General features: G+C 40.3%; 2 protein-coding genes across 2 annotated transcripts in view; both read left to right on the top strand.

The window, feature by feature from the left end:
* Positions 1 to 27,397, top strand: part of impa2 (inositol monophosphatase 2) — a 201,350-nt gene that overhangs the window by 104,328 nt on the left and 69,625 nt on the right. The window lies entirely within an intron of this gene.
* Positions 20 to 27,397, top strand: LOC101478492 (F-box/LRR-repeat protein 7). Its single transcript, XM_004551917.3, has 4 exons — positions 20 to 1,208; positions 6,154 to 6,243; positions 23,418 to 24,035; positions 24,971 to 27,397. Exons 1-4 carry the CDS (start codon positions 1,172 to 1,174, stop codon positions 25,705 to 25,707), a joined length of 1,482 nt encoding a protein of 493 aa, XP_004551974.2. The 5' UTR covers positions 20 to 1,171; the 3' UTR covers positions 25,708 to 27,397.

Genomic DNA, 27,397 nt, shown 5'->3' with positions numbered 1-27,397 from the left:
GGAGTGGAAGACCGATGTGGAATGGAAACTCGGCAGTAAGAAATCTCTTGATTGCTGCTGAGCACAGTAGTGCTTTTTCTGTGCGGAAGCCAACACGGTTACCAATATAGCACAAATGTGAGTAGTCTGTAAAGAATTAGAAATATTTGCATTCTAACAAAGGGAGGAAATTTAACTTTTTTTTTTTTCACATTCCAAAAGAAATGTTTGAGACAAAACTCACTGGTGCAATGTTCAACTAAATCCTGAAGACCTACTGGCGATGTGCATTTAGAAAGGAATTTAACATGTATTAGGAATACGAAGTCAACTGTCAACAGCAGACAACTGGTTTTGTCCCGTGTCTGTACTTCTGCATATCCAATGACCTGTACGGCTGCTATTCATAGAAACATTGTAACATGTGGTTAAACCGCTCTCTTTTTTTCAGTGGGCTTCTGTTCTCCGAATATATCAGCGATTATGTGTCCTCACTTCTAACTGGATGGGCATAAATCTGTTGAAGTCGCACCTGGTAGTAATGAGGAGTAGATTCCTTGGACTGTGATTCTTCGTGTACAGTTGGCAAACTCCAAGTGTGCAAAAATGTTTAAAATGAGCGAGCTAAGTTGCAAATAGGTAGAAATGCTGTACTTAAATGTTCCTAAAGCGCAGTTTTGGGATGTTGTACGCTTTTATTTTATTTATTTATTTATTTTAACCTCCACATCTCCCTCCCCGGCCTGCGGTCTCTTTAAATCCAAATCCAGTTGGAGGGGAGCTGCGCGTCCTCAGAAAGTTGTGTGGCCGCTGTGATTGCCCGCACTCAGTCTGATAAACAGCTGCTTACCATTTAGGGCGCTTCACAAAGTTTTCTCCAAACTCCTCCAATCGGGATTTTTTTTTTTTTTTTTTTTTTTTGGTCCTTTTTTTTTCGCCGTTCTGAGCCTGTGGATGTTCAGATATAGAAAGTCTGCACCGCTGGAAGCAAGTCTGGGATTCTAGGTTTGCGTAATGCTCAGACGTCCTCTGCTCAACATCTGGATTAACTATTTGGAGCCAGAGCTAACGGCCCTACACCAAACTCTTGACTGTATAGCCTGCTATCTTGATGGAAAGAATCCATTTTAGCCTACTCTGGAATTTAACTTGATGACCCGAGTTGGTGCTCGTAGATTATGTATTCTTTAAAATGGGTGCGAACAATGGAAAACAGTATGGAAGCGAGGGTAAGTGCTTCAAAAATTACTTTTAAACACATTTATGTGAATGCCACTTTAAAACTCGCTCTTTTTTTTTATGCAAGTATATATGAAAAACTCCCTTTTTAGTGGGTAAAAGAGGGGCTGTGATATCATCGTCTGTGGCTTTTTTCTTTTGTGTCCTGGCCATCTAAAAATAGAAAATAATGCAGAGTTTCTTGGGTCTGTAGCTTCCTCGAGCTTGTCCCTAGACGTCAGTTAGCTAGCTTAAAACTAGCACCATCTCCTCGGAGTTGTGCACTATATTTAATCTCCTTTGTGCGTTTTCTGTTTTTATGCACACTTTAATTTACTCCACATGTCTTCGAGATGTTTGGGGTGTGTGCAGTTAAAGCTGGTGGCTACTTTTGCCTTGTATTTTATATTGGTTTTAGAGATGTCACATTTATTCATAAAAGATAAGAGTGACATCTGGCGGCGGTCGTTTTTAATCCCTTTGAAAAGCGGCCTGTTGTGTTAGAAAAGTCAAGTTTGAACAAAATTCGTGTTTTTCTTTTCTTATTCTCAAGGAAATTAACTCATCTCTGCCTTATTGTGTGTTTGCCTTCAGTTAAAAGCATATAAGTGAAAGAAAGCCAGTTTAATAGGATCTCAACATTGCATAACGACTCTGACTTAGCAAGTTCTTGTAGCCTTATCGTTTGTTTTTGAAGATAAAATCTATTCAGGTTTAGTGGAGGTGGTTCTCATAGATGTGGGCACTTAAGTCCAGCTTATCTTGATAAGAGCCAGTATCAGAGATTGCAGTCCACGACCCACAGCCTGGTGTTGTTTGATTTGGAGGCCATTTCATACATGCTAGTCAATTTCATGTTATTTTTTTGTGTAAAGTCAAAAGTGCACAAGACACAAACAGCTAAATACTGTGAATAATCTTTTCTTAAATGGATTCTCATTGAGACTGTACATCTCAAGTTCACTGATTTATTTTTGCTTCACTTCAGTTTTTATTTCAATTACAGTTAACTTTCCTGCAGATGCTGTAAAATGCTGTGTTTGGGCGGAGCCTCAGAAACTGGGGTTCACAGAGGACAAGTAGACATAATGCTATTTTTTTTTCTTGCACAAGTGTTTAGACTTGGCAAAATAAAATAGCCACATATTAATATCAATGACTGACGAGACAAGAAAAATGTTGCATTGCATAGATTAAAAAGCACTTAGAGTACATCACACTTAACGGACAGACAAGTACAGAAAGCTGTTTCAGCTTACAGGAATGCAGCTCGAACCGTCTAAAAGATAACATTAGACCTTGTTTTTCATGACGTTACCACAATCAGAATAAGAATCTGTTCGCTCTCATAGAAAAATGCAGAAAAATCTCCAACATGTGGCATTAATGATCCAGGAATTTATCCCGCCTTTTGTCTGTTATCATCAAAAATAAAAACTTTGTGTTACGACCTATCTCTGCCGTGCAGGTCTCATGTGAGGTCTGATCTTCAGCATTACTTGTTCAGAAAAAAATTGTGGTCGGACTTTACCAAACACATTATTTCTACCTCAGAGCAGAAATGTTTGTATAAATAACATTCCAAGGAGCTCTCTTCCTAAGTCAATAGCTGCAGAGAAAAGGTTGGAATTCATGATGTTAAAAATAACACGTGGAGCAACTCCACCTAGGAATTTAGTCTGTTAAGGTACATGAACAGATTCTATCACAAGCTCAAGGCCTGTACTCAAGAGCTGAAGTTGAGTTGTCCTTGAGCTGTGCAGCAGTCAGAGAATACCCAGACTGAAGAACACCATACTGTGCAGTTAGTATCTAGCACAAAATAAACCAAACAGTTAAAAAATTGTGCTTTTTGTTGATTAAGATTTAAAGTCTTCAACATAAGAAGTGATATTAAAGTCTTTGACAGGCTCAAAATGAACAATCCTTACCTACGGTGCATACTTCCTTCTTAGTCCCATACTCTACTGATTTATCTATTTATATAATTTTCAAACTCAAGAACATCACTTCAGAAAATGTATCAGCCTTCACAGAACATACATATGCTAGTAATACAAACACTGATGTGTAAAATCAGTAGAATTCCCCTTTAACAGTAGATTTATGGTTCTGCATTAAATCTACACCGTAGGGGAGTTATAACCGCAAACCCTTCTATAACCCTACGCTGTAACTTATGCCATAACCTGACATGCAACTCCCTAGAAATGTAAATAGATGTTGCCTCAAGGCCCGTTCAGTAGTGCTGTTTCCTCCTATGCATTGCCAGCTTCTGCCGATCAACTGGAAGAGACAATCTCCACCGCCAGCTCAACGTTTTAGGGATGAGAGGATGCAGATGCAGAGGAACACCATGCATCCTGGCTGTGATGTCACCCACTTGCATAGGATATTTCTGTATAGATCCAATGCAGAATTAAAAATTAAGATTATACCTGATACCAGAATATACCAGAATAATAACTAATGTATTATTTGTTGTACAGCTAAAAATAACCCTTGCATCCTCAGTTTATAAATGGCTGCTTTTCCATCATGATATTAAAAAAACTTGTTGCACATTGTTCTGTAGGTTTTGCCAAAGTTATTGCAGAAAGTGTAAATTTCTGGCAGAAAAAAAGACACTGGGCTCCAGATTCTTTTCACCTGTTTTCAGTGCTATTTGTTGATTTATGTATCTGATATCCCAATATTTTCTTTTACAAAACATTAACGTATTTCCTAACATTTTTTAATGTAGTTCTTTTAGATACATGTTTACCATCTGCTTGATTTGGCTAAGATCAGATGGTTTATGCATTTGGGGAGTTAAAAACGTGTATTGTCAACTGAAGTTGCAGAGTGCCCTCTGGTGGACAAACTGTGGAATGTTAGCACACATAGAATGTTTGAAGGGTGTTTCTCCTGGCTCATCTTTACTTTTTAAATCTTCATTTATAAATGCTAGGCCCAATATATTAGCAAATACTTAATATTGACTGATAATATCAGCTGTTAGATAAATCAGTTTCCAGAGGAATTCTCCATAACAGTCTGTCAAACATGTATCTGAAGTCTTTAAATGTATTGGAGGGGTTGCACAAAATCTGATAGGCTTCCTCAAGTGATGCTGAGGTTGGGCTGAAAGCAGCGGGCAGACAAGCAGTGGATGTGGCAACCAGGGAATGTGGAGTATCAATAAAATTGGGTGATTTGTAGCAATGACAGAGCAAAGTGTGGTGTGTACACCTCTGAGTATAACAGGTGAAATGAACAAATGAATACAACTGACTGACATATGATGGTGATATCTACACAGCCAGAATCTGGAATGCCAATTAGCAACCAGCTGTCAGCTACAAAGTGGTGTGAGATTAGCAAATTACTAATAGTAGTAATAGAGTTCTGTTTTGGGTAATGTAGGCACAGAATAAAAAAAAAAAAAACAATATTTCTGGTTTTGCTGTGTTTTTTCCTTCTGTCGACCTTGGATCCCACAATGTCAGGAGAGTAACGTAAAATTAAGGTAGTATTGCATTGTTATCGCTTGATAGTATCTAAGACCATTGTCTTAACCCAAACTTTAGAATCCTGCAGTCCATTAGTCCACATCTGTTTTCAAGTGTGATTCCACAATTAATTACACACTGGTTGTAACTATGCAGCAACTATCAACCAGCACATTATATAAGCATAAGACAGGAAGCAGGAGCTTTTCTGAAACTTGTTTTTCAATGAAAGACAGAAAACAGTTATTGCCTTGCAGAGACCGACCCACATGCCAACCAAACAGCCCCTGCAGCCACGAGTTCCTCGCTCGCTAAAGAATTGTGTAACCGGCTAAATATCAAAATATATTTGCTTGCGTTAACTCAGCCTTTTATGCTCTGCTGGGAAAAGTGGTCTGACATTAACATCTGCAAGCTCTTCATGAATATCTGACTCATTTCTGTTGCCTGGGGGGAGCTTTAACAGATGTGTCAGCTCAGTGATGTCACCGCAAAGTGTCATTCATGTTCATACCATATCTGCTCCATTGGTTTTGTATTATTTTATAAGTAGCTGTGCGATCTTTCGTTGTTTCGTTGGGCTCATTATGCAGACAGGTTGCTTTTTTTTTTCTTCCGTCCCAAGTTTTTGAGAGTTTCTTCATATTTCGGGAACTGTCTTGTCTGTTTAGGTTACTATGCTTGATGTGGGCGTGACTGTTTGGGAACACCTCCTTAGCCTGTCGTGCTGGGCGAAAGGCACATAGTTACTCTCAGGAAAGCCACAAAGCTGCATTTATGATCTGACAGAGGAATGAAACGCCATAAACAACTTCTCCACAGGCAGCCTGTAGTCACCATGGCAGTGAAGCCTATCGTACTTTGGGAACAGAGGCAGTCATGCAAAAGGATATACTTTTTTTCACTTTAGCACTCATAGACGAGTCGACTGTGTAGAAATTCAAAGTCGAAATCCTAGAACGAAAACGTAGAAATCACTTTGGTGTGGTGTTTGTGAGACAGTGCTGACTCGCTGCAGATGATACCATTCATTAATCTCTTTCTGTGTTTTGTCACTCGTCCTGTGTGGAAGTAAGGGCTGAAGGGGGGATTTTAGAAGACTTTATTCTTTTTCCAAATGTCAAAAACGGATACTAACTCAGACGAACCAGCAGATACTTTGTGCATGTGCCAAGGCTAACCATTCCTCCAAAACCGAGGAACATAAAAGTCATAAAAGCAGAGAGTGATGAGATTTATATTTCCCTACACTTTGTGCCTCCTTACTGTATAATATACGTCATCAAAGTTTGAGTCCACCTTATCTTTAGCAAACATTCTTCAGGTATTAAACTGAAAATCAAAGTTTCGGGGGATTGCGGGCTATAAAATTGCCTCAAATGACTACAAATTTAATTAAAAAGGCAGTTTATTATCTTAACCTTGATATTTTATGTCCAAGCACTTTTGTTTTTCTTCCCTGCAGGTAAAGGGAGCTCAAGCATCTCCTCTGACATAAGTTCGAGCACAGATCACACACCAACTAAAGCTCCGAAGAATGTGGCTACCACTGAAGGTAAGGCATCTGGTGCTCATTAACCAAACTCCCCTCCCTACTTCTTCTTTCCCTCCTTTTCTTCTTCTTTTCCTCCTTCCAGCGCTCTTTTTCCTCCTCATCCACTTTCTGTGCTGCCTATTTTTGGAGAGAAACCTGTGTGTTCTTAGGATAACCTTAAATTGAAAACAAACTCACAGCTGCCATCAGAACCCAGAAACCAAAGGCATTTCTTGAGCTTTGTTTTAGAAGAAGGGGGGAAAAAAACACTTCTGGCTTCTCATTGTGGAAGAATGCTTATCTAAACTGTGGTCGTATCAGGCTCAAAGCGTTGCCAGGGCGGGTGGGAGGTGCATGCACTTGGGAGAGGTGGGCGAGAGGGATTTTGTTGGAGACAGTGAAGGTATGGGGAGTAAGAATGGAGAAGAGAGAGCTTCACCTTCTGCTCAGATCCTGCCCTTACTCCTCTCCGACTCTCTGACTCCCTCTCACCTCCTCAGCCTCCTGCTTGCCCAGGCAAGCGTCCAACTCTGCAAGAGTCACCATAGGAACTCTTTCAGGAGTGGATGTGTTACTAATGTAAACTGTGTGCTTACCCTAATGGTTTGGAAATACTTTTCAGCTGGCAGATACATCTTGAAGCCTGCTGTCAGCAGCTGTCTCGAACATTGATCCATCTGGTACAGTCGGAACAATTTGTCAGTCAAAAGAACAGAATATAACACCAAAAACATATTTTAGAAAATGTTTTCATGCATCAGTATTATAGTGCATTCCAAAAACACAGGTCCAGTAACCTTTAAGCCTATTTGCTCTACAGATTTTGGAAATTTAAAAAATTTTGGCGCACATGCTCTCAACTATCAAAACTTCAGTTATTTATTAATTATTGACTATTCATGATTAAATGTGTTCCTGACCACATAATGAGAAAGACTCGGAAATTTTGATGGAATTTAGAGGTGCCAGGAGGAAGACAGGCAAGGCGCTCTTTTCCATTGGACGATCTATATCATACACTTTTTCCACATTTTTTTTTAAAGTGATGGATGACTGTATGCCAATTTTAAATGTATTTTCCCCTACTCTAAGACATCAGGTAAAAATACAGTAGTGCAAAAAACAAGGGACGAGAACACCGACGGTTTAAATGGGCTTTTTATTTTTTAATCGACGGGCCAGGGACCAGAATTATCTGATTTCCAGCCTTCTTGACCCAGACTGCTGACTGGCCGGTCAGCCACCCATGTGTCTGATTACAATTTGCTGGAAATGTCAGTACTGCTGTGCTGGTGCACAGACAAATAGTTGTGCACTCACAGCCACATGCTGCTAGCTCTTTGCTGTACCAGTACTACCGTGAAAACACTTATCACAAGAAAAGCTAAAGCTACGCAAAGCTCAGAACAAGCCACAAGTCAGCAGCCTCAGTATGAGCAAAGCAGTTATGAAGATACTTATGGAGAAAAAAAAGGGTCGATATCCTCTAAATTTCTTGCAGCTGCTTCTGTTAAGTAGCATCTCTAGTTATTATGGCTAATGTGTTGCAGTGACCCATCATTTTTAGTTTGTGGTCTCCCACATGTTTAGGGACTACAGTGCTGTGATAGTGCTCTCTTTCCACAGTTCATCAGTACTCTTTATCCAGGTCGGGTATCTTCACAGCATCTTTGTCGCTATCATCGCGATGATTTGTAGACATCAGACTTCCACTGGTCAGAATGCGTTCAAAGATGATGACTCAGACAGTGAGAATAAGATGTAAAACCCCAGTGAAGTAATCACAAAGTCACTTGACAATTCTGATCAAAAGCTGATCAAAAGCTTTATCAAAATCCCCCACAAATACATTGTGGTCTCCCTACTGTTGTGTAGGAGACTTGACCAGTGAGTCATCGGCTGTTTTGCACGCTCATACACTTTTACAGTACACTCGCCCTTTTTCTCTCATGCATTGTCATCGCCAATCTTAAATTTGCTCTGGCATGCTAAATGTAGTATTCTTGTGGCTTTGCACTGCCCACAAGAAAACAAATACTAACTACAGCGTGTTTTTATAACTGTCACTCAGCTGGAGATTTTAAGGTGTTTCTCAGAGAAAAAAAAAAGGATCACAGGGGAAACCACACATCAGACAAACTCCTCAGGAGACATCAGATTTTGTGCAAAGTTTGTGCCAAGTAGTTTCACATCTTGCTTTAAAAATACACTGAGATGTACTTGTGAGAGTGCATTGTAGGAAGATAGATCACTCTTACTCATTCGGCTTCGCTGGAAATGCTGACGCATAAAGGTCCGTCCACCGAGCAGCTTCTGGAAGTTAATCCAGAGTACTTTGTGGAAATCGATAATTGTCCTGGATGTGTCTTCTCTGAGCACAACCTGTGCAGATAGAAATATATATATATATATATATAGAGAGAGTATAGGCCATAGCCAGTGGCTTCCAGACCATAATTCCCCCCCCTGTGTTATGACTGAAATTGTTATTTTTTTCTCCATGCTAAGTGGGAGTAATTACATGGTCTGGAACCGCTATGGCCACAGTCAAATCCCCCCTCCTTAGAAAGACACACGCATGAATGTGCATGCACATATACACATACGCGCACACACACACGGACCCACATCCACATGCTCATACACAGTGGCAGATTACACAGCCCTTCCCCACCTAGTCCTGTGGTCCACTAAACTAATCAGGAAGCAGTCTGGGCTGTTTCCCCACCACACACTGGGAGTATTCATATTAGGGCCTCCAGTGTCCCCATGCTGCAGTATGGTCACTGTTGCATTGATGTAGTTCCATTAGTTAGTTATTGTTTTGCTCTTTGTAAAACACCATAGTAACACAATGAAAGAGGAAAACATTGGTTATACAGGAACATTTATAGAGGTGTATAAATTTATAAAAGAGTGCAACCAAAAGACACCGAATGCTATGAGCTGGAATATTATTGTGATACCTTATGAGAGCAGATTAAAAGACTATTAGAGGTCAGAGCATCTCTAATATTAACTTTGCAACATATTTCATAAATTTTATGCTCTGCCAGTAAGTGCCCAAATAAATTAAACCTATTTGAATTTAAATATAGAGTTTTCCACTTTTATTTGCCCTTTAACTAAACAGACTGCACCAGTCATGTGTTAATTCTTAAATATAGAGTAACAGACTAGATCTGTGGTGTAGTTGTTCCTGCCTCGCAGCAGTCCTGGTTGAAGCTCCTGGTCATCTGGTAGTATGCTCTCTCTGTGGCTGTTTGGATTTCCTCTGGGTGCTCTGGCTTCCTCCCACAGTCCAAAAGCAGGCTTGTTAGGCTAATTAGCAACTCTAAATTGGCTCTAAGTGTGAACGTGAGAGCGTGTGGCTGTCTGTCTCCCTGTGATGGGCTGGTGACCTCTCGTGCTGTTGTTACAAAGATTCCTTTCACTGTAGAAAAATGCATATTTCTGTTGAGACAGACATGATTGTTCTACCAGGCGGGCTACAGAAGGATGTTTTTTTATTACCCGTTGCAAGAACTAATTCAGTTGAAAGAACAGTTTTGTGTCAGGCTGTGAAGAGGTGAGATTTACTGCCAAACGGGTGACACAGAAAGAAACCAGCAGAATTGGATTTAAAAGGCTATTAAAAAACTACATTTTTGAGATGGTGTCTGACCAAATAGAGGAAATGATAAAAAAGCCTGGGGATATTGGCTGTGCACTTAAATGATAGATTGCTCATGCTGACATGATATTATGATTTTATGTTTTTTACTTTGTTTTATTTGTGTGCGTGGTGGAGTTTTGTAAAGATGTTTTATGTCTCTGTGTAAGTTGTTTATAGTGAACTGTCACAGTGTAAGTTTTTTTCCCCCTGTGGAAAAGAACAGCTGCTGCATTGATGTGGCTAATAGGGATCCTAATAAATGAAGCTAAACTAAACCCTATGACAGCTGTGATAGGCCACAGCCCTCTGGCTCCACCCATCTGCAGATGGATGAAAGGAGTATATATATGTCATTAAGTTGTGACTGAAAAATATTAGTCAGAAAATATAAAAATGTTCTAATCCAATCTAATGCTTGCTAACATTAGCTAACATAAGCTAGTTGTCATACAAGATAAAGTAAAGCCTTTAGCTATGGTAAATTTATATTACTACTATTTACTTATATGCTACTATGCTATGCTACTACTATTTATTTATATTAATACACCTGTTAACCCCTGATCTAATTATTAATCTAATTACCTAATCTAATTATTAATTTTAAAAATCTGTCTGCATGACCTTTTAGCCTTAAATTGTAGGAAATTAATGTATAAAATTAAAGAAAAAGTTCTCTTAGCTTGCTCCTCAGATTATCCTGTAACTAACCCCCCCCCCAACATTCATTTCTATATTGGATAATGAAAAACAGGAGTTTTCCAGTTATCTAATTGTTTATTTGTTACTTAATTACTTTGGTGTAGTCTCAATGGTCATGTGGGAAGCCTTTATCAGGAAAAATTGAATTTGTATCAGTTTTTGTCCTTCACATTTTCCAAGGGTTTCCATGGGGACCAGATTGGAGTTGTTGCTGGGCTGATTATGGCTGCCCAGAACTTCCCTGCTTTGCACTATCTAGAGTACAAAGCAGATCCATGAATCTGGTTTTAACAATGATCTGTCCAAAAAAGAAAAGGAGTGAGGTTTTTAGAACAATACTTGTTGTTAGCTTACCATTAAAACAACCAAAGTTAACCTTACTAGAAACTTTGTATATGCACATGGAAAAGATGTATATATTAATTCACAACCAATGCTATGCAAGTTTGCATTCCTTTTTTAGATTTTTGAGGTGAATATTTTTCTCTTTAAACATTATTTTTCAAACGATACTGTCTGTTTTTACAGCCACTGTATGTCAGATCCAAACCAGAGACCCTGGAAATGAACGGCTGGAGACTGCACCAAGTCCCATAAGGGCTGTTTCATATTTCTCTAAACAAAAACTATTGCCATCGCAAGAATTTCAAATAGGTTGTAATCATCTCAAAAACTAATGAAAACCATATTACTGAATTATCGCCCAGCCATAATATCAGTATGCAAACGGAAAGTAGACTGGTGCCTGCCGTCTTTCAATGATCAGTCAAGTATTCCAACAAAACCAACATTAGGAAGTCACACTCATTCTTTTCTTGAAAACAAACTGAGCTGGGCAGTCATCTGGCAAGATTTTGCAATACGTCTCTGTTTTCAGTTATTATTTAGACAACTTTGTGGTGGCCTGACCCAGTTGAATCGCTTATTAGTTGCAGACTGAAAGGCACAGGCTTGGGACAGTAAATCCTTCCTGTGAGATGAAATTGAGTATCTCCCAGCAGGGGTTACACAGTGACCCAGTCTGGGCCTCAAGGGTTCGCTTTGGTACAGCTGGACGCCGGGTACCTTAGGAATGTGGCTCAGACATAGTAAGCGCTAAACAGACAGCACCCTGAGGTGTTCAGCCTACATGCTGTGACTCTTGAAGACCATTTTGATGTTGCTGTATCAGCTGGAGCCTTTGCCAAAGGTTTACCCAATGAAGTAGCACAGTTTCATTATGTAAAAACAGCCAATGTTTGGGGTCAGTTCCTTCACTCGTACATAATGGCACCAGGAAGGTGGCTCAGACACAGGAGAATGGTGGGAACAATGAACGTGCTGACTTCCTCTCTGTCTGCCAAGGACCAAAGAAACAGAGATAACAGTACCGAGGAAAAACCTAATCTGTCCTTCTATAGCACTTCCAACACTGTAGTACACGGCTGTACTGTAAACACTTTGTAATTTATATGCTCTTAACTAGAGGGTTATCAAAAGCAATTTTTTTAGATGATATTTTGCTATAAATATCTACTTTCTGCATGACGTAAGTAAAGTTTCTATATGAGTTAATGCAAGAGTAAGACTAACACTGACTGGTTGGGGCTCTGTGTAGTTTTATATAGCAATGGAGCAAGGTGACGGGTTAAAAATAAGACTAAAACTAGAACTGAAAAGCATAAAAACTAAAACTAAAACAAGAAAATCCTGTCTGGAAACAACCTGAAAATACAACGAATTGGAAAAAAACAAGTCAAAATGAAATAAAACATAAAAAAACTGCTATTTAAGATGCACTACTAGATTTTTCTCACAAAGACACACTTAAACCGAAAGCTTTAGTGTACGTGGGAGGTTTGTATATGGACACCGATCCTGTGGCAAGTATGCCAGATAGATGCATTGTGTCAGCACAATGACTCACTTCACATCTTTCTATCTTTAGGCTATCTGTGTAATGCACTAGTCATATGCTCCAATGTAGCATATAAAGCATTACAAACTAATAATCCCCCTTTTTGTGGGTCGAATGCCGTGTCGGGGTCACATTTGCAGTCTAAACAGCTTCACTCCTGTCTCCAACAAGTTAATATTTTTGCTCTCCCTGGAGCAAAAGATCCCTCACACTTCATCTATAAACTAACTCTGCATACTGTTGGCCCATTTCCTTGTGTTTGCTCAGCCAGATATATAGTGTTTCCCTGTTGATTGTTGCCAGATCCTGCAGAGAGATGTCCGTAAGTGTCGCTGACTTAGGGGCATTTTTACAACAAAAATGAGATTTAAGGTGTTAGCCTCCTTTTATTTTTTTATAGCCTCCTCTCAAACATCACATCTGTTTTTTAACGGAAGATATTTAACTACTGTCTATTAAAGGAAATACTAATGCACAGAAATTCACCACCTCAACAAGTATCTGCACTTTTTTACTGTCCTAAATTAGGACACAAAACAGCTGCCTGCAGTTATCCAAGGGCATTTTTAACAAGCCTATAGCGATTGCAATAAGAAATATCATTGGTTTGCATTTAATCCTTGTTGGAAATAGTTTAGTAAAGATAGAACACAGTGAGGAACAGAATGCCAATGCTATTCTGCCCAGATTTTCTCCATCAGCTGTCTTCACTCCTACCCCTTCCTTTCTACCACTCCACAAGCCAGGAAATCTGAGCGAAAAAGCACAGAACAAGGCTCCAAAAGAAAAACAAGTGAAAGCAGTTTACAGAAGAAGAAGAAGAAGAAGAAGGAGGAGGAGGAGGGGGAAGTCAGTTCATAACTCTTCTGTGATTACGACTTGGTCTTCTCTTTCTCTGCTGAGAGGGAGGAAGTGCTGGCCCTTCTGTTTTGAATGTGCTTGCCATTTTCTTCAACAGGGGTCACGTTTATCAGGTCTACTACAGGAGCACATTTGACAGGAGTTGGGAAAGATGCCACCTGGAAGAAACACATGCTCGCTTCCTGTAAGATTTTGGCTCGCAAGCGATGTTTTCACTATGATCCACCTGGGTATTTGGGCTTTTATGTGGCAATATGACCGCGATTGTGGAACAGCTGAACTGACACATTGGACTTCCCCTCCCCTCATTTCACTCTGTGGTTTGTTTCGTTACGTAAGCAGGGAAGCGTCAGTTGTGGCTGAAGCTCCAGCGTTACAAAAATGAGAGGAACATTGCTGTGGAGACTGTTCCACCCTCGGGGAGTCTTTCTTTTATTAATCGTGTTTTATGTAACTATGTAACATCGCAAATGCAAAAACAACTAAACATCTTCTTTATCTGAAGCATTTGGGTCTAGAAATACACTTGTCACCATCATAGGAGGAAAAATATTAGCTCAGAATTTTGGCCTGAATGATGATCTGTACAGCCTTAGGCCTAAAACAAAGCAACTGATGAAAACGTTTTTATGAGAGATTGCTGAAAATATTGTACAAAATTATTGGAAGTTTGATACTACAAGGCCAGAAAATAGCTTTGCAAAGTCATTTTTCATTATTTGCACAAAAATTAGATTTACCAGAAACATGCTAGCTAGTCACAGTTAAACTCTTAGGAAAGTGTTTACTGAGGTCACAGGTAAATCTAAAGTAGCAGAATATGAATTGACCTCTGTAAAAACTTTCCAGTAGTTGTACATCGTTTGGGGTCATGAATAATTAGGCCTATCTTCTAAATCAGCGGTCCCCAACGAGTCGTTTGGTACCGGGCTGCGAGAGTTGAGACTCGGGTGTGAAATGTATGGTTTTCAGGGTTTTTATCGGTTTTTAGCGTTATTTTGTTATCGTTTTTTTTTTTTCATTAACTCGGTTTTCCTGGATCTGGAAAAGCGCTATACAAATACAGGCCATTTACCATTTACCATATCTGGACCATCAGGTGTGTATTACAAAGAAACACCATTCCTTCTGATTCAGGGAGTAATTGAAAGTAAAAAGCAAGGAAAACAAAGACTGTTAAAGCAGTAGTACTGGAGAGAGCCCTGCTGTTGACAGGTGTGTTAACTCAAGCTAATCATCTTCATGCTGTAGCTACAGATTTAGCATATGGACAAAAGAGAGATGTTAATCCTGTCATCCAGTACTGTTTCCAGAAGTATTTTGTGGTAAAATAAATTGTGTTTTTATTATTTTTTCTCCTTAAATGCACTTGTCAGCTTTTTCCATGAGTTGGGTATCCAGGACTTTGATGTGAAACAACCTCTTTCAGAAGTTCAACCAAGCCCTTTTCTGTCAGGGGTTTATAACCAAAGAGTCCAGGCACTTCCCTTGTTCTATTGCTTTAACCACATGACATCATTACATTTGCTCCTCATCACAACCAAATCAAACATTTGGCCAAGCATTCACTTTTCCATTTGTGTCAGATGTGCTCTGTGTAGCTACGTTACCCTCCTCGGTCGTTTGACATGACTTACAGTCACGTTGCACTCTAACCCCACTCACACACTCTGCCAAAATGGTGAAACTGTCCATAAAAGAGAAATCATGCACACGACTCCCCAAACTTGGTCACCCCAACCTTGACATCCCAATTTAACGACCTTTAAAAAGAAAAATTACATCATCTTGAATTTCAATTATTTGCCAAAAGCCAGATCATCTTTGAATTGGGCCAAATCACTCGTGGACTGCAAACTTTCATCTGCATTCTGGAAAATTTGCGCACACACAAGAGCTAATTTTTGAAGAAGTGAGTTCGCGTTCGAATCTGGCTGTAGAATATCTGAGCGTCTGCTGTCCTCCTCTACTGAGGATTTATAAAGTGACGAGAGCAGGGTATGGAAACGTTTGAGGGGCTTTAATAGGTGGAAAAACTCCCTTGAGGAAATTAGTCGCATTGTGGGGAAAAACGTGTTATAGTTCTTGGCATATGTACTTGCCAAATCTGTTGCAGCAAAATCTTCAAAAAAAAAATAAAGAGAGAAAAATGCAAAGAAAGAATCTCAAGACTGAGTGAGTGTGAGAAAAGCTGCCGTCCAGAAGCATAGGTGGGTTGGGGGTTGTGCCGAGTGAAGAAGTCTATTTCCTGTCCGAGTGTGCGCATTGTGAAAGAACCAGCAGCCCCATTGTCTTTCAGATTGCGCAGTGACGTAAGACCTTCCTGTAGTGAAGGCTTTGCTGATAGCCCAGCCGCCACACTGTACAGTAATATCAACTTCCATGTATTCAATAAAATCTGAGACAGACCCAGATGTTTTTCATCCGAGCAGTCCTCTCTCTCAGTTGGATGTTTCCTTTTTTAAAGAAAAGAACTAGAGCACATGCCCCTTTAGTGCTGATAAATCAATAGCATTTTTTTCAGTCAACTCTCTGCTGCCTGGTTGTTTTTTATTAGCTGATACTTCTTCTTGGCGTGTTACTCCTCTTGAATTAATTTTGGTTTGATTTCCTGACTTATGGGTAGAAAATGAGCTTCTTTTTATTCCCTCACACTTCTGGCAGGGAGGAGCCCAGTGAAAGCTTACAGAGCAGGAGCATGTCACACGGCTAATGTCACTGAGGTAATGCATTGCTCTGTTCTGCCAGATGCAGCAGTAATAATCCTGAGAGCCCCAGACAGGGTCTTAGCAGAGCTTCACGGCACTGCAAGATCCTGAGTAGAATCCCTATAGCTTTAGTTTATGACCAGACTGCGTCAAAGTCTGGATTGACCCTGCCCGTGCACTTGTCTTTGTCTCTGGTAAAGTCTGCAGGCTCTTTTGCCAATTTATCTTCCCTCTTTCCTTCCCCACTGCTCCTGCTTTCTTTTTGAAAGCCTTCAGCTGATTTCCTCAAATCTGTTTTTGTGTGCTACTTTAAAGAAAAATATTAATCAGGATTTTGTTATTAAGTCGACCTCACTCCAAATAGCCAGCTGCGCCTCTTCATCATCCAGGCACGGTGTCTTTTCAGTGATCATTCCGATTGATTTACATTAAACTTCTGGTATCAAAGCACAGTCCAGATGTGCTTTAGAAGTGAAGCTGAGCTGACGTTAATGAGATCCTGCTGCGGCACTGCCATGGATCAGCACAGATTTGGGTATTTGTGGCAAATGATTTCAGCCAAGTATGCCATGCTGTGGCTATATGTGCATTCAAAATGCATGAGTTTCTCTTTCATTTCATTACTGTGCAGTTGTTCTTTGCCCAGGGTAAAGACCAGATGTTCCACTGTTCTCTGATTTCTTAAACTAAATTGAATCTTCCACCATCTGCACTTGCAGTGACTTCAAGAGAACTTTAACAGCTGCATAGTATTTGTTCTGCTAATGATAGGCTTGCAATGATACAGAGATATAAAACACGACACCACTGGTTAACTCGTAAAGCTGCAACTGGAAGTTACAGGAAAGTTTATTCTTGCAAGTTGCAAGTAAACCTTCTGAAGAGATCCACGTTTTCTAGAGACCTTCTGCTGTTTCAGATGGACCTTATTAGAGGAAAGTTTTTCTTGTTGTCATAGCGAAGAATATTTTGACATGTGAGCCCAGTAGCTGTTATAATTTTCTCCATAACACTTTTAGGACTTCTCATCCATGTTGGCTTATGCATAAAGCTCATTCTTGACCTCTTTGAAAGGAAGATTACAAAACAGTTCCATCTTAAGGTCCACTAATGAGTGTGTTGAAAGCTCCAGGCTGGCTTCACCTAGCAAGGGAAATATAAGCTGTGATTGTTGTTAATGTTCTGACTGAGGGATTTCTGAAAAAAATTAAAATGTACAGCTCTGCTATCACTTTCGAGATAAATGAAGACAGAAAACTAAACAGCAGTGACGTTTGTAGGGTTACTGAAGTTGGGCTAGCTGGTATATAATGGTGTGCTACCTGGTGGCTAGCTACACAGCTATGGTTAGCACAATATGAACACATTAGCACAGTAAAGCTGAAGCCATTCGGTAAAAGTTATTCGAGGGTGTTTCTGATGGTTAGGGACAAATGCAATCGCATGACAGGATGCTGTAAACGGACCAAACTTCAGTCAGGAGAACAACTGCAATAAGGGTTGATATGTCATCACTTAAAGACCGGATAGGAAAGTGGCAGAGTGTCCTCTGGTGGACAGACTATGCACTATCAACACTCATGGTTGAAGGGTGTCTCTTTTTTACTTTTAAAGTTTTCTTTTTTCTTTACTTTCATTTCTTTTTAAGTTTTCATTTATCTGTCATTTTTAAATTGGTCTCGATATATCAGCAAACAGTTAATATATCGACCCCATCAGGCTCTAACTTTCAATGTTTTCATTCCACAAGTTTTTGTATAGCAAATTCCGCCTGATGGGCTTTCAAACTATGTGCTTGACTGACCATTCAAGTGCTTTCATGTTGTTTCTTTTATTTGTGTTTGTATTCGCAAACCCCTAACATTTGAAAGTATGAAGAATATGTGTTGCAAATGCATTGCATGAACTGCATGAATCCCTCAGAAGACAAGAAGTACAAGGGGATCTTGTGATACTTTGTAATTCAGGTACCAGATGGATGTGAAAAATGTTTAGAGGAAAATGAAGGAAAATATCAGAAATGAGATCATTCGAGTCTTCAGTGATACCCGGATAAACAAGATCCTCACTCAGCTGAAAAACATAGACAACTGTAACACCTGGATTTCCTTAAAGTAATCCAGATGCTAGCTATCCAGAATCATGCACAGTTAAGCAACTGCGAAGCTGACTTCACTTAACTTTTCCCACCAGCTGTTTGAAACTGTGTCTCAGATTAAAGGGGTTGGGTGTAGCCTGGACTTGGAGTGCTCTTCTGATCAGTGACACATGTAATTACGCAATTTGGAAGTTGCTCCTTAGCCAGTGGCAGATGAGTTGCATGCTGAATCTATCGCATTAGCTAGGATTTGGACAATAAAGCGGTGCCTCATTCATCCATCAAAACTAATGATTCACAAAATGTGTCTATGTAATGCCTGCACACAGCTTCATGGAAAATCTGATTTTCTCCTGGATGCTGTGATGTTTTCATCGCAAGACTTGCACATATACATTTTTTTTCACATCACAAGATTTACTGCAGTATCAGGATATTTTTCATTCCCATTATTAAGTGAAACTTCACTTTTTTGGAAGATAGTTAAACATATTTTCACATTTATAGAGTTTTGTGCTGCATGGTGTGGGGTTGCAGCCAAATTATGCAAAAAAAATAACAGTCACTAGGTATTGTGGGAATGTTGTACAGCACTACTATTGTTGAGACATATTTGGACAGCTGTGTGAAATTCAAAATAGATGAGGTGTTTGTAACGACGTCAGACCATTAAATCCTTTGCATTAAGCTAAAAAATGAATTGTTATTGGAGAAATCTATTGGCCGAGAAAAGGTACAAGTCCTCAAGAGAATAGTCCTGCATATTTTAATCATAGATGGACCACCCACAAGAATGTGATGCATTATAACCAAAATGAGGTGGACTCTATCCCACAAGAATAAAAAAAAAAAAAAAAAGCCCAACATGTGAAAAGTTTTGATGCATTCTCTTCATCTGGCCAGGATTTGGATTTGAATGAGAATTTTAAAGCACACAAGAGGCAGTTTAAAAAGCAGGATTCGAGGACATGTTCCCCAGAGGATGAATCTGTGGATGTCATCAGAAGTGAGATGGGAAGCAGACTGAGCAGAAGCTCTGGTATCTACATCTGAAATACGACTGTAAGGACGGTGTCACTGCCCACCTCTCCCAGCGCACAAATCCACATGGCAGACAGGATGCTGTCTATTTGTCATGTACTGCACATGCTGACACACTGTGCAGAAGCAGATGATTGACTTACCCTTTCATTTTAACCAACATAGTTCAGTTCACACGACTGGGAGTTTAAATATAGATTGTAGATTGCAGACAGTGTTAACATGGAAATCACCTTTTTGTCAATAGTCTGTTGAAGTACAACAATCGTACAGGTCACGACCTCACCACTTACCTGCAGACTTTGCAAGTTTATTTTTGACCAAAATATTGTCTCAGATCCTGCAGATAGCTGTGAGCCCGTCTGTGACGTATTGGGTGTTGTATGACTGTTGGTATTATTTTGACCTTTTGATAATTCTGCTCAGTAATCTCCATAATGTGAATTACTAATAAATGAGGTCCTGATATTGATCTTACAGACATACTGGGCTTTCTTAAATAAACTCAGTTACTCAGAGTTTGTCTTGGACCATTAGTTTCGGATTTTGAAATACGAGACTCCACCTCAGTAGTAGACGGACCCTTTAGAAAATAGTTAATTAATGTTTGGGTGTTAGAAGTATGAGTCTATAACCACACACTGCTAATTCACGAGCTCCTACAAAAGGCTCCTAGAAAAGTTCTTGTAGAAGAAAAGGGGACATTTGTGCTCTTCTTCTTGGGCCCAATGTTTGTAAAGAGAATTCATTCAAATGTAGCTTTTGTAAGACAACCAGTCACCACATATCTTAGGAAATTAGCTCCACGGTGTTGTCTAAATACTGGCAACCTCTTCAGGGTGTAACCTCTCACCCACTAAGTGCTGAGATAGGATCCAGGATGGATGGATGGATGAATGTTGAGACAGCTGGAATTTGCTTCCTGAAGAAATAGTGCCGAATTCTATGCACTTGCGTCCTCTGCTTTGTCATTAATTACAAATTTTTGGGCATTCAGGTGGTTCACAAGTTTGAATGTTTATAGCCTAGAAAATTTACAAACCATTAATCAGCTGCATCAAAGCAGATAAACTAAAGGTAAAATGTCTGAACTTCTGAAAAAATGTTTAAAAAAACATTTCGTTGGAATAAAAATGGCATATTAGCAAGATAAGAAATTCTCTCTTTATCCCACTGGTGGGAAATTTCTACATCGAAAAAAAGCCTACATTCAATTTTTTACCGTTCTTTAGACTCGCTTAAGACTAAAGTGCTTCATTTTCATGAGGTAAGCTCATCAAAGAGTCTCCCAAAAAGCTCTGATGTTGATGGAAGCATAAATCAGAGCTGGCTTGACACCTAAACAAATCGTAAACAACTGGCTACTCAGTAGCTTTTGCTTACTCTACCCTAAACAGGAAAAAGCATGGATAAAGGCAGGAACATTTGAACAGCCCAGAAAGCTTTAAGTGGATTTCTGCTGTTAAAAGGCAAAAAATCTCATCTTGTTATAGTAACAACCTTTGTCCAAAACTGAGACATCGTCTTTTAAACAAATTATTGGGAAGCAATCTTTGTGACGCGATTCATTCTAGCTTGCCTTTTTCACCACATACTGTTACTTTTTAGGTCAATCAGATTAGTACTAATGGTTGGACAGCTGTGGGTGACATCATACTAGTGACTTCTTGGAATGTTTTTAGTGATGACTATCAGTCCACCTAAAATCCTCAAGATTGTAAAGAATAGATTGGAGGGTTGCAGACTTCATCAGAGGAGAGCGCTCAGTGTCCCAGTGCGACAGTTCGACCCCGGGAATCAGATTCAGCGCCCTGGCTGACAAAGGATTCTGTCGTCTCACGCTAGAGTGATGGGATCCAGCCTCGTCTTCTCACAGCTGCATCTTCAGACACGGCAGCAATCAGTGCACATCTGTCAGGGCCTCAGTGTTTACACAGGGCTAACCATATATTGTCAGACCAGGCACCAAACTCCTCATCTGCTTTGCTTTGAAGCCGCAGAGTTAATCTGATGAAGAGGAACTGTGTGTGCTGCCCAAACGCCTGGCAGATAAATGTGACACACTTTTTTCCAAAAACATCCCAAAACCTGATAATAGGATCCATGGAAACGCCTCTTCACTGATGATAAAAGCTTGTGTAGTACTGTAACTGTGGATTCCAAGTTTCTCGACCAGTTTTTCCAACTTTTTATCTGTTTATTCTTATTCTGTTTATTCTGATAATAGCTAGCAAATGTAGAATGCAGTACATCACTTCCCTCTAATCAAGCAAGGTTTCATATACAGTACTAATGATATTCCTTTTCTTTACATATGAAGGTATAATGGCTGCCATTAGTGCTACTGGAACTATATCAAGTGTTATTTGGTTTTTGGGAGACTCTATAAAAGCATGAAGATGTCATTACTGTTAGTTAGAGAGTTTGGGGAACAAAACAGAAGGCCATGTGTTAGAAAAAAAATGAAGAAACGTCTGGATTGTACCAAATATCACTGTGAAAAACTGAAAACGCTATGCCCAGATGAACAGAATCAACCTTTATATATTATATCTTGAATGCACTCTTCAAACCAGGACTAGTAGATTCGGAGACCTTAAAACCTCAATCGATGTCATAATCTGATTACAGTAGAATTATTAGGTCTCAACAAGAGATTGTGAGGCAGCGTTGGGATCGTTACTCAAGAAAAGTGAAGTACACATTACTTGTTATTGTAATGCAGTACATCACGTAATTACTCACCAGAGAAAGTAATTTGTTACACTGTTACTTTCTCATTAGTGCATAATATGATACTTCAAACGCCCCCTTACATATTTACCAGTTAACAACATAAACCTTTAGTCTGCCGAACCACACACTGATACAAATCCTTTTCCTAATAAAGACACACATATTATTGTTCTCGTACTTTTCACATATGACCACAAAGCCGACAACAAGACAAAGATAAAAAACGGCTAAGAGACAGACCCCACTATCACTCCTCAGTGCAGCCGATGCAGCAGATAAAAATAATGTCCATATCACCACGCCTCAGAAGCTGTATCGCTGTATGACTCTACAATTTTCCTCCTCTCGCCCACTAAAATCAGATAATTGTAGCGCAAGTGCACACACAAGAAGAAAACACGCAGATAACAGACGGGTTTTAGCACAAGTAACGACATAATTGTAACTGCAATGTAACATGACTGTGTTACTGAAAAATATCACGACGCGTTACACAAACGAGAAAACAGAAGATATCAGGTGTCTCCCACAAATTTCAGATAAGAAGACTGGAAATCGTTGGAAACACGTCATTATCACAGACAGAAATACCTGGAAACACTGAAAACAAATCATGCTTTTTTTCTATTTTCTCAAATTTTATTTTGCATTTTATATTTATTTACTTTTTTTTTTTTTTTTTTTTTACATTTTTTTAACATCTTTTTTGATACCTAAGCGCCTTCTCTAACATTCACACAAACACTCGGGGTTCAGCATTTGGCCCAAAAATACTTGGACATGCAGACTGGAGTAAACAGGGATCAAACCACTGACCTCTTGATTGGTAAATGACCCGCTCTACCTCCTGAGAACATAACAGCCACACCAACAAAGCAGGAACAACCAGTTAATGAGTCATTCATTAGTAATGTTCTAACTCAATAACTCCTTACCCGTCTAGAAGATAATGACTTCCAGAAATTGTGAGTCATTAGGTTGCGATTATTTCATAATTATCTGTAAATCAACAGGACTCCCCACTTTCTGCATGAGTCATTCCTGATTAATTGCAAAAGTTGAACGTCACAAAACAGTAACTTCTCATTTCTTTAACATTAGCTACTCTTTTTGTGTTACTTACTTACAGTTACTTTGTAGTTACACATTACATACCAGTGCCTTCAGTTTGTGTCTCCTAAGTGTAATTAATTACTTTTATTAACTTTACTTGAACAATTATCTACTGTAATGTCCTGGATTGAGATTATAAAGGGAGTAGACTGATTAACGTAACTTCAGCTCTTGTTGTTGACTCTTTCAATTAACTATACAATTATTTGTGTTCCTTATTGTAAGGCGGTATCGCAAAGGGGAAATCCCTTTTTGGTTGGTCCACCTAACAGCTCAAATATTAGCTTAAACAGCCAAAAGATTCATTTAAAAGTAAAACTTAAAAAAAACAAAACAGAAGAATTATTCTGTCTCATTTTGTTTTGTTTTATTGTTTTTATTCAGGTTTAGATTCCAGCACAAGAACACTGAGCACCCCGAGCCCGGGATTGATTCTGCCTTCCAAGTCCTCCTCCCTCTCCTCACCTGCTCTCTCCAGCAACGGCCACGAGACCAACTCCTCGTCCTCGTCTTCTGCCCCCGCTGAGACGGTCGCTGTGATCCACCCTCAGCCCGGCACTCACACTCGCTCCAGACAGTCGAAAACCCACCACTACGCCCCCATCGATCTCCTCCCTGACCACACCCTCCTGCAGATCTTCTCCCACCTTTCGACCAACCAGCTGTGCCGCTGCGCACGCGTTTGCCGCCGCTGGTACAACTTGGCTTGGGACCCCAGGCTGTGGAGCACTATCCAGCTAACAGGAGAGCTGCTTCATGCCGACCGTGCCATCAGGGTCCTCACCCACCGGCTCTGCCAAGACACCCCGAACATTTGTCTGACCCTGGAGACGGTGGTGGTCAATGGCTGCAAGAGGCTCACTGACCGGGGGCTGCACGTGGTGGCCCAGTGCTGCCCCGAGCTACGCCGCCTGGAGGTTGCCGGCTGTTATAACATCTCTAATGAGGCCGTGTTTGAAGTGGTATCCCGCTGTCCCAACCTGGAACACCTAAACCTCTCGGGTAAAAAGAAACAGACAAGTCATATTGAGTAAAAAGCAAATAACCCCATCTGACTTTAATTAGAATCTTTGGGCAAGCTCTAAGTCTTAAGGAGTGGCCACTACTTGACATCATGCACATGTGTGGATTTGCCTCAAAGAACTTCTCCTTTCAGTCCTTTTTTAGTGATTTCTTGTAAAGCTGGTAGAATCATTAGAGGAGCAGGAGAAGCTCTTCCAACCTTAAGTCCCCATGTGGGAGAAGAAAGGCTTTCTTTAGCTGAAAGCAGAGCTTACCTCAACATGGGTAAGAGGAGCGGTCTGCTGCTTTCATTAAGGAAGTGACACAAATAACATTGACTGGAGCAGAGCGAGGTCTGCACTATTAGCAGCAGGAAGGAAGCTCTTTGTAGTAAAAGGAAAAATAAGCCCTTTTCAAAGTGTTAAAGACACCAGACTTTGATTGAATTGGCCTTTTTGGTCTCTAAAAACGACCGCGCTTGTGTTTTCTTTGTCTGCGCTCACATTTTCATTCTTCTGCTTGATTGGCTGTAATCTAACACAGCAGGTTTTTACTCTGGCGCCATCAAGTGGCGACTCAATTAACATCAGCTTTTAAGAGTCAGTGTTGGGCTACTGTACCGCCTCCCTCTGTCATTGTAGGCTGTACACAAATAGCCTTGAAAGTGCAGCAGATGGTAATAGGAGGCCTGATAAGAGAATTCAATTGGTTTATAATTTCTTTCTTGCTGTCCCACAATAAGAGATAAGAACTTTTAAAATCATTTTTACATAGACAGAGAGAAAATGCTTCTTTTCTTACTCTTGGATTGCATTATAACATAAAATCCATGTGCATACATACATGTGAGCTCTGCATTAACACCTGTTCTTTCAACATCAACAGCGAGACTCTCTTTAATGGAAAAAAATCACCTCTGCTTCCTTTCCCTCCAGGCTGCTCCAAGGTGACATGCATCAGCCTAACCCAAGAGGCCTCACTCCAGCTGTCTCCATTGCACGGCCAGCAGATCTCCATCCACTACCTGGACATGACCGATTGCTTTTCCCTCGAGGACGAGGGCTTGCGAACTATCGCCTCCCACTGCCCTCGCCTGACTCATCTGTATTTGCGGCGATGCACCAGACTAACAGATGAAGCCTTGCGTCATTTGGCTCTCCACTGCCCTTCAGTGAGGGAGCTGAGCCTCAGTGACTGCCGCTTGGTGGGGGATTTCGGCCTCCGGGAAGTCGCCCGCCTAGAGGGTTGCCTGCGCTACTTAAGCGTGGCCCACTGTACCCGCATTACAGATGTAGGCATGCGCTATGTGGCTCGCTACTGCCCAAGACTGCGCTACTTGAATGCGAGGGGCTGCGAGGGGCTCACGGATCACGGCCTGAGTCACTTGGCCAGGAGCTGCCCCAGACTCAAGTCTCTGGATGTCGGTAAATGCCCGCTGGTGTCGGACAGCGGGCTGGAGCAGCTAGCCATGTACTGCCAAGGCCTGAGGCGAGTCAGTCTCAGAGCCTGCGAAAGTGTAACAGGCAGAGGACTCAAAGCTCTGGCGGCCAACTGCTGCGAGCTGCAGCTGCTCAACGTGCAGGACTGCGAGGTGTCACCGGAGGCTCTGCGGTTCGTCAGACGCCACTGTCGGCGCTGCGTCATCGAGCACACAAACCCCGCTTTCTACTGAGACGGGGAGTTCTTGGACTGGTCTTCTGACAAGTGGATGTTCTAATATTCCTGCTATGGTGTTGGCAGAGTTCAGCGGCTGATGTGTCAGAGCTAGTTGAAAACCGGCGTGCAATACTGGCCAGAATTTGTCTTTTTAAATTCGCTTGATGGCTGTTAATGCTATCCTTTGAAAATACTTCCACAGAATGTATTTAACATATTTATCTATACAAAAAGGCAGAAAAGTACAGTATTACTCCCCCCCCAACATCACAGTTTGCAATGTAATAACATGCTACAACACTGAGCACTGGGTACAGCTGTGTTACAGTTTAAAAGTATTGTAATATCTATTTTATTTTAAGTCATTGTCACCTTTAGGCCCTGAAACATAATCATTGTAATAATTTCTACAGCTATTCTTGAACAACAAGTATCTCTTGATCCTAAACCACTGAGAATGTAGCAGCAGCTAAGCAGATCTGGTGATTTAGACTATAGTCAGTTTCACTTTCTTTGTGTTGTGTGCATACGCACTTTATGCATTTGCGCTGACAATCACTTCAACTGAGCTCAAACTCTTATATTTAGCATTTTGCCACATGCATTTGTGTTAGTTAAATGTCACGAGTAAAGCAAACAGTGTTTCCAAAAAGGCCGGGATACAATAAAATGTAAATAAAATGCAAATCATAGAAAGTATGTTTAATTGTGCAAGGATGACATTCAGTTTAATCACAGAGCCATGCTGTAATATGTGCAGGATGTGGTTTGGGCCTCTCTTGAATATCATTACTGATGCCTCCACAGAAAGCTTAAGTCGGACATCCCACATGGATTCCAGCTCCTTTTAAACTTTGCTGGATGGTTCCTCAGTTCTTTAGCCCAGAGAAAGTATCCAGAAATCTGGCATGTTGGCTGTTATGTAATCTCAATAATGAAATCCTCCAGTTCTTTGCATTTTTTTATATTCCTTACTGCTGTTGTTAAACAGTTCAAGTAGATCTCTATCTAGTCTTTTTTACGAGTGGTTAAAAACTCTCTTTACTTCTGAAAGACTCTCCAAGATGCTCTTTTGGTAATGAACCTAATTAGCTGTGTGCATGCGGTCAAAAATAAATAAATAAGAGGAGTGGAGAGGTTCTGGATGCTGAGGCAGACAGGTAAGGTAACATCCAGAGCACACAGAACATGTGGAAACATGAGGGACGGTAACCATCTATGCAGGAGGAGCAAGATCTAAGATCTAAGCAAGAGGAATCCAGAAACCATGAACTGCAAGGAGCATTAACGTTTAAACACAGACAGGAGGAACCATGTTGTCTTTGTACCAGTCTAACTGCAATGTGGAGTTTAAATGCGTAGCAAATCAATGCACAATGTTTTTGTTTACATTTTGCAAAAGTAGTACTGACTTTTTTTTGGAAAGCACGTTTGCTCCTGAGAGGGGCTTTTACTGAAAAATAGGAATGGGATCAGTGTTGAAAATAAACAAGAACACATTGCTGCTATAACTGTGCCAATAAATTTCATGTAAAAATCCACTCCCTCCCAGCCTGCGCATGTTTATGAGTCATTAAGGTGACTGAGAATATCTGAGAATGCCATATATGGGCGTGTAACGTGCTATTCCCCTTTAAGACTTAAAAGAAACAGCATGCGTGCTGTTTTAATTCAACTGAATAAACCAAACCTGTCTATAACCTGTA

This window comes from Maylandia zebra, linkage group LG9 (genome assembly GCF_041146795.1).
Source record: "Maylandia zebra isolate NMK-2024a linkage group LG9, Mzebra_GT3a, whole genome shotgun sequence".
Lineage (NCBI taxonomy): Eukaryota > Metazoa > Chordata > Actinopteri > Cichliformes > Cichlidae > Maylandia > Maylandia zebra.
The sequence above is the reverse complement of the archived record's forward strand: the minus strand, read 5'-3'. Positions and strand labels throughout refer to the sequence as shown.

Excerpts from the sequence above, each read along its gene's own strand:
- LOC101478492 (XM_004551917.3), top strand. The coding sequence starts at position 1,172 with ATGGGTGCGAACAATGGAAAACAGTATGGAAGCGAGG. Across the intron at positions 6,244-23,417 it reads GAATGTGGCTACCACTGAAG|GTTTAGATTCCAGCACAAGA; the intron begins GTAAGGCATCTG and ends GTTTTTATTCAG. Across the intron at positions 24,036-24,970 it reads GGAACACCTAAACCTCTCGG|GCTGCTCCAAGGTGACATGC; the intron begins GTAAAAAGAAAC and ends CTTTCCCTCCAG.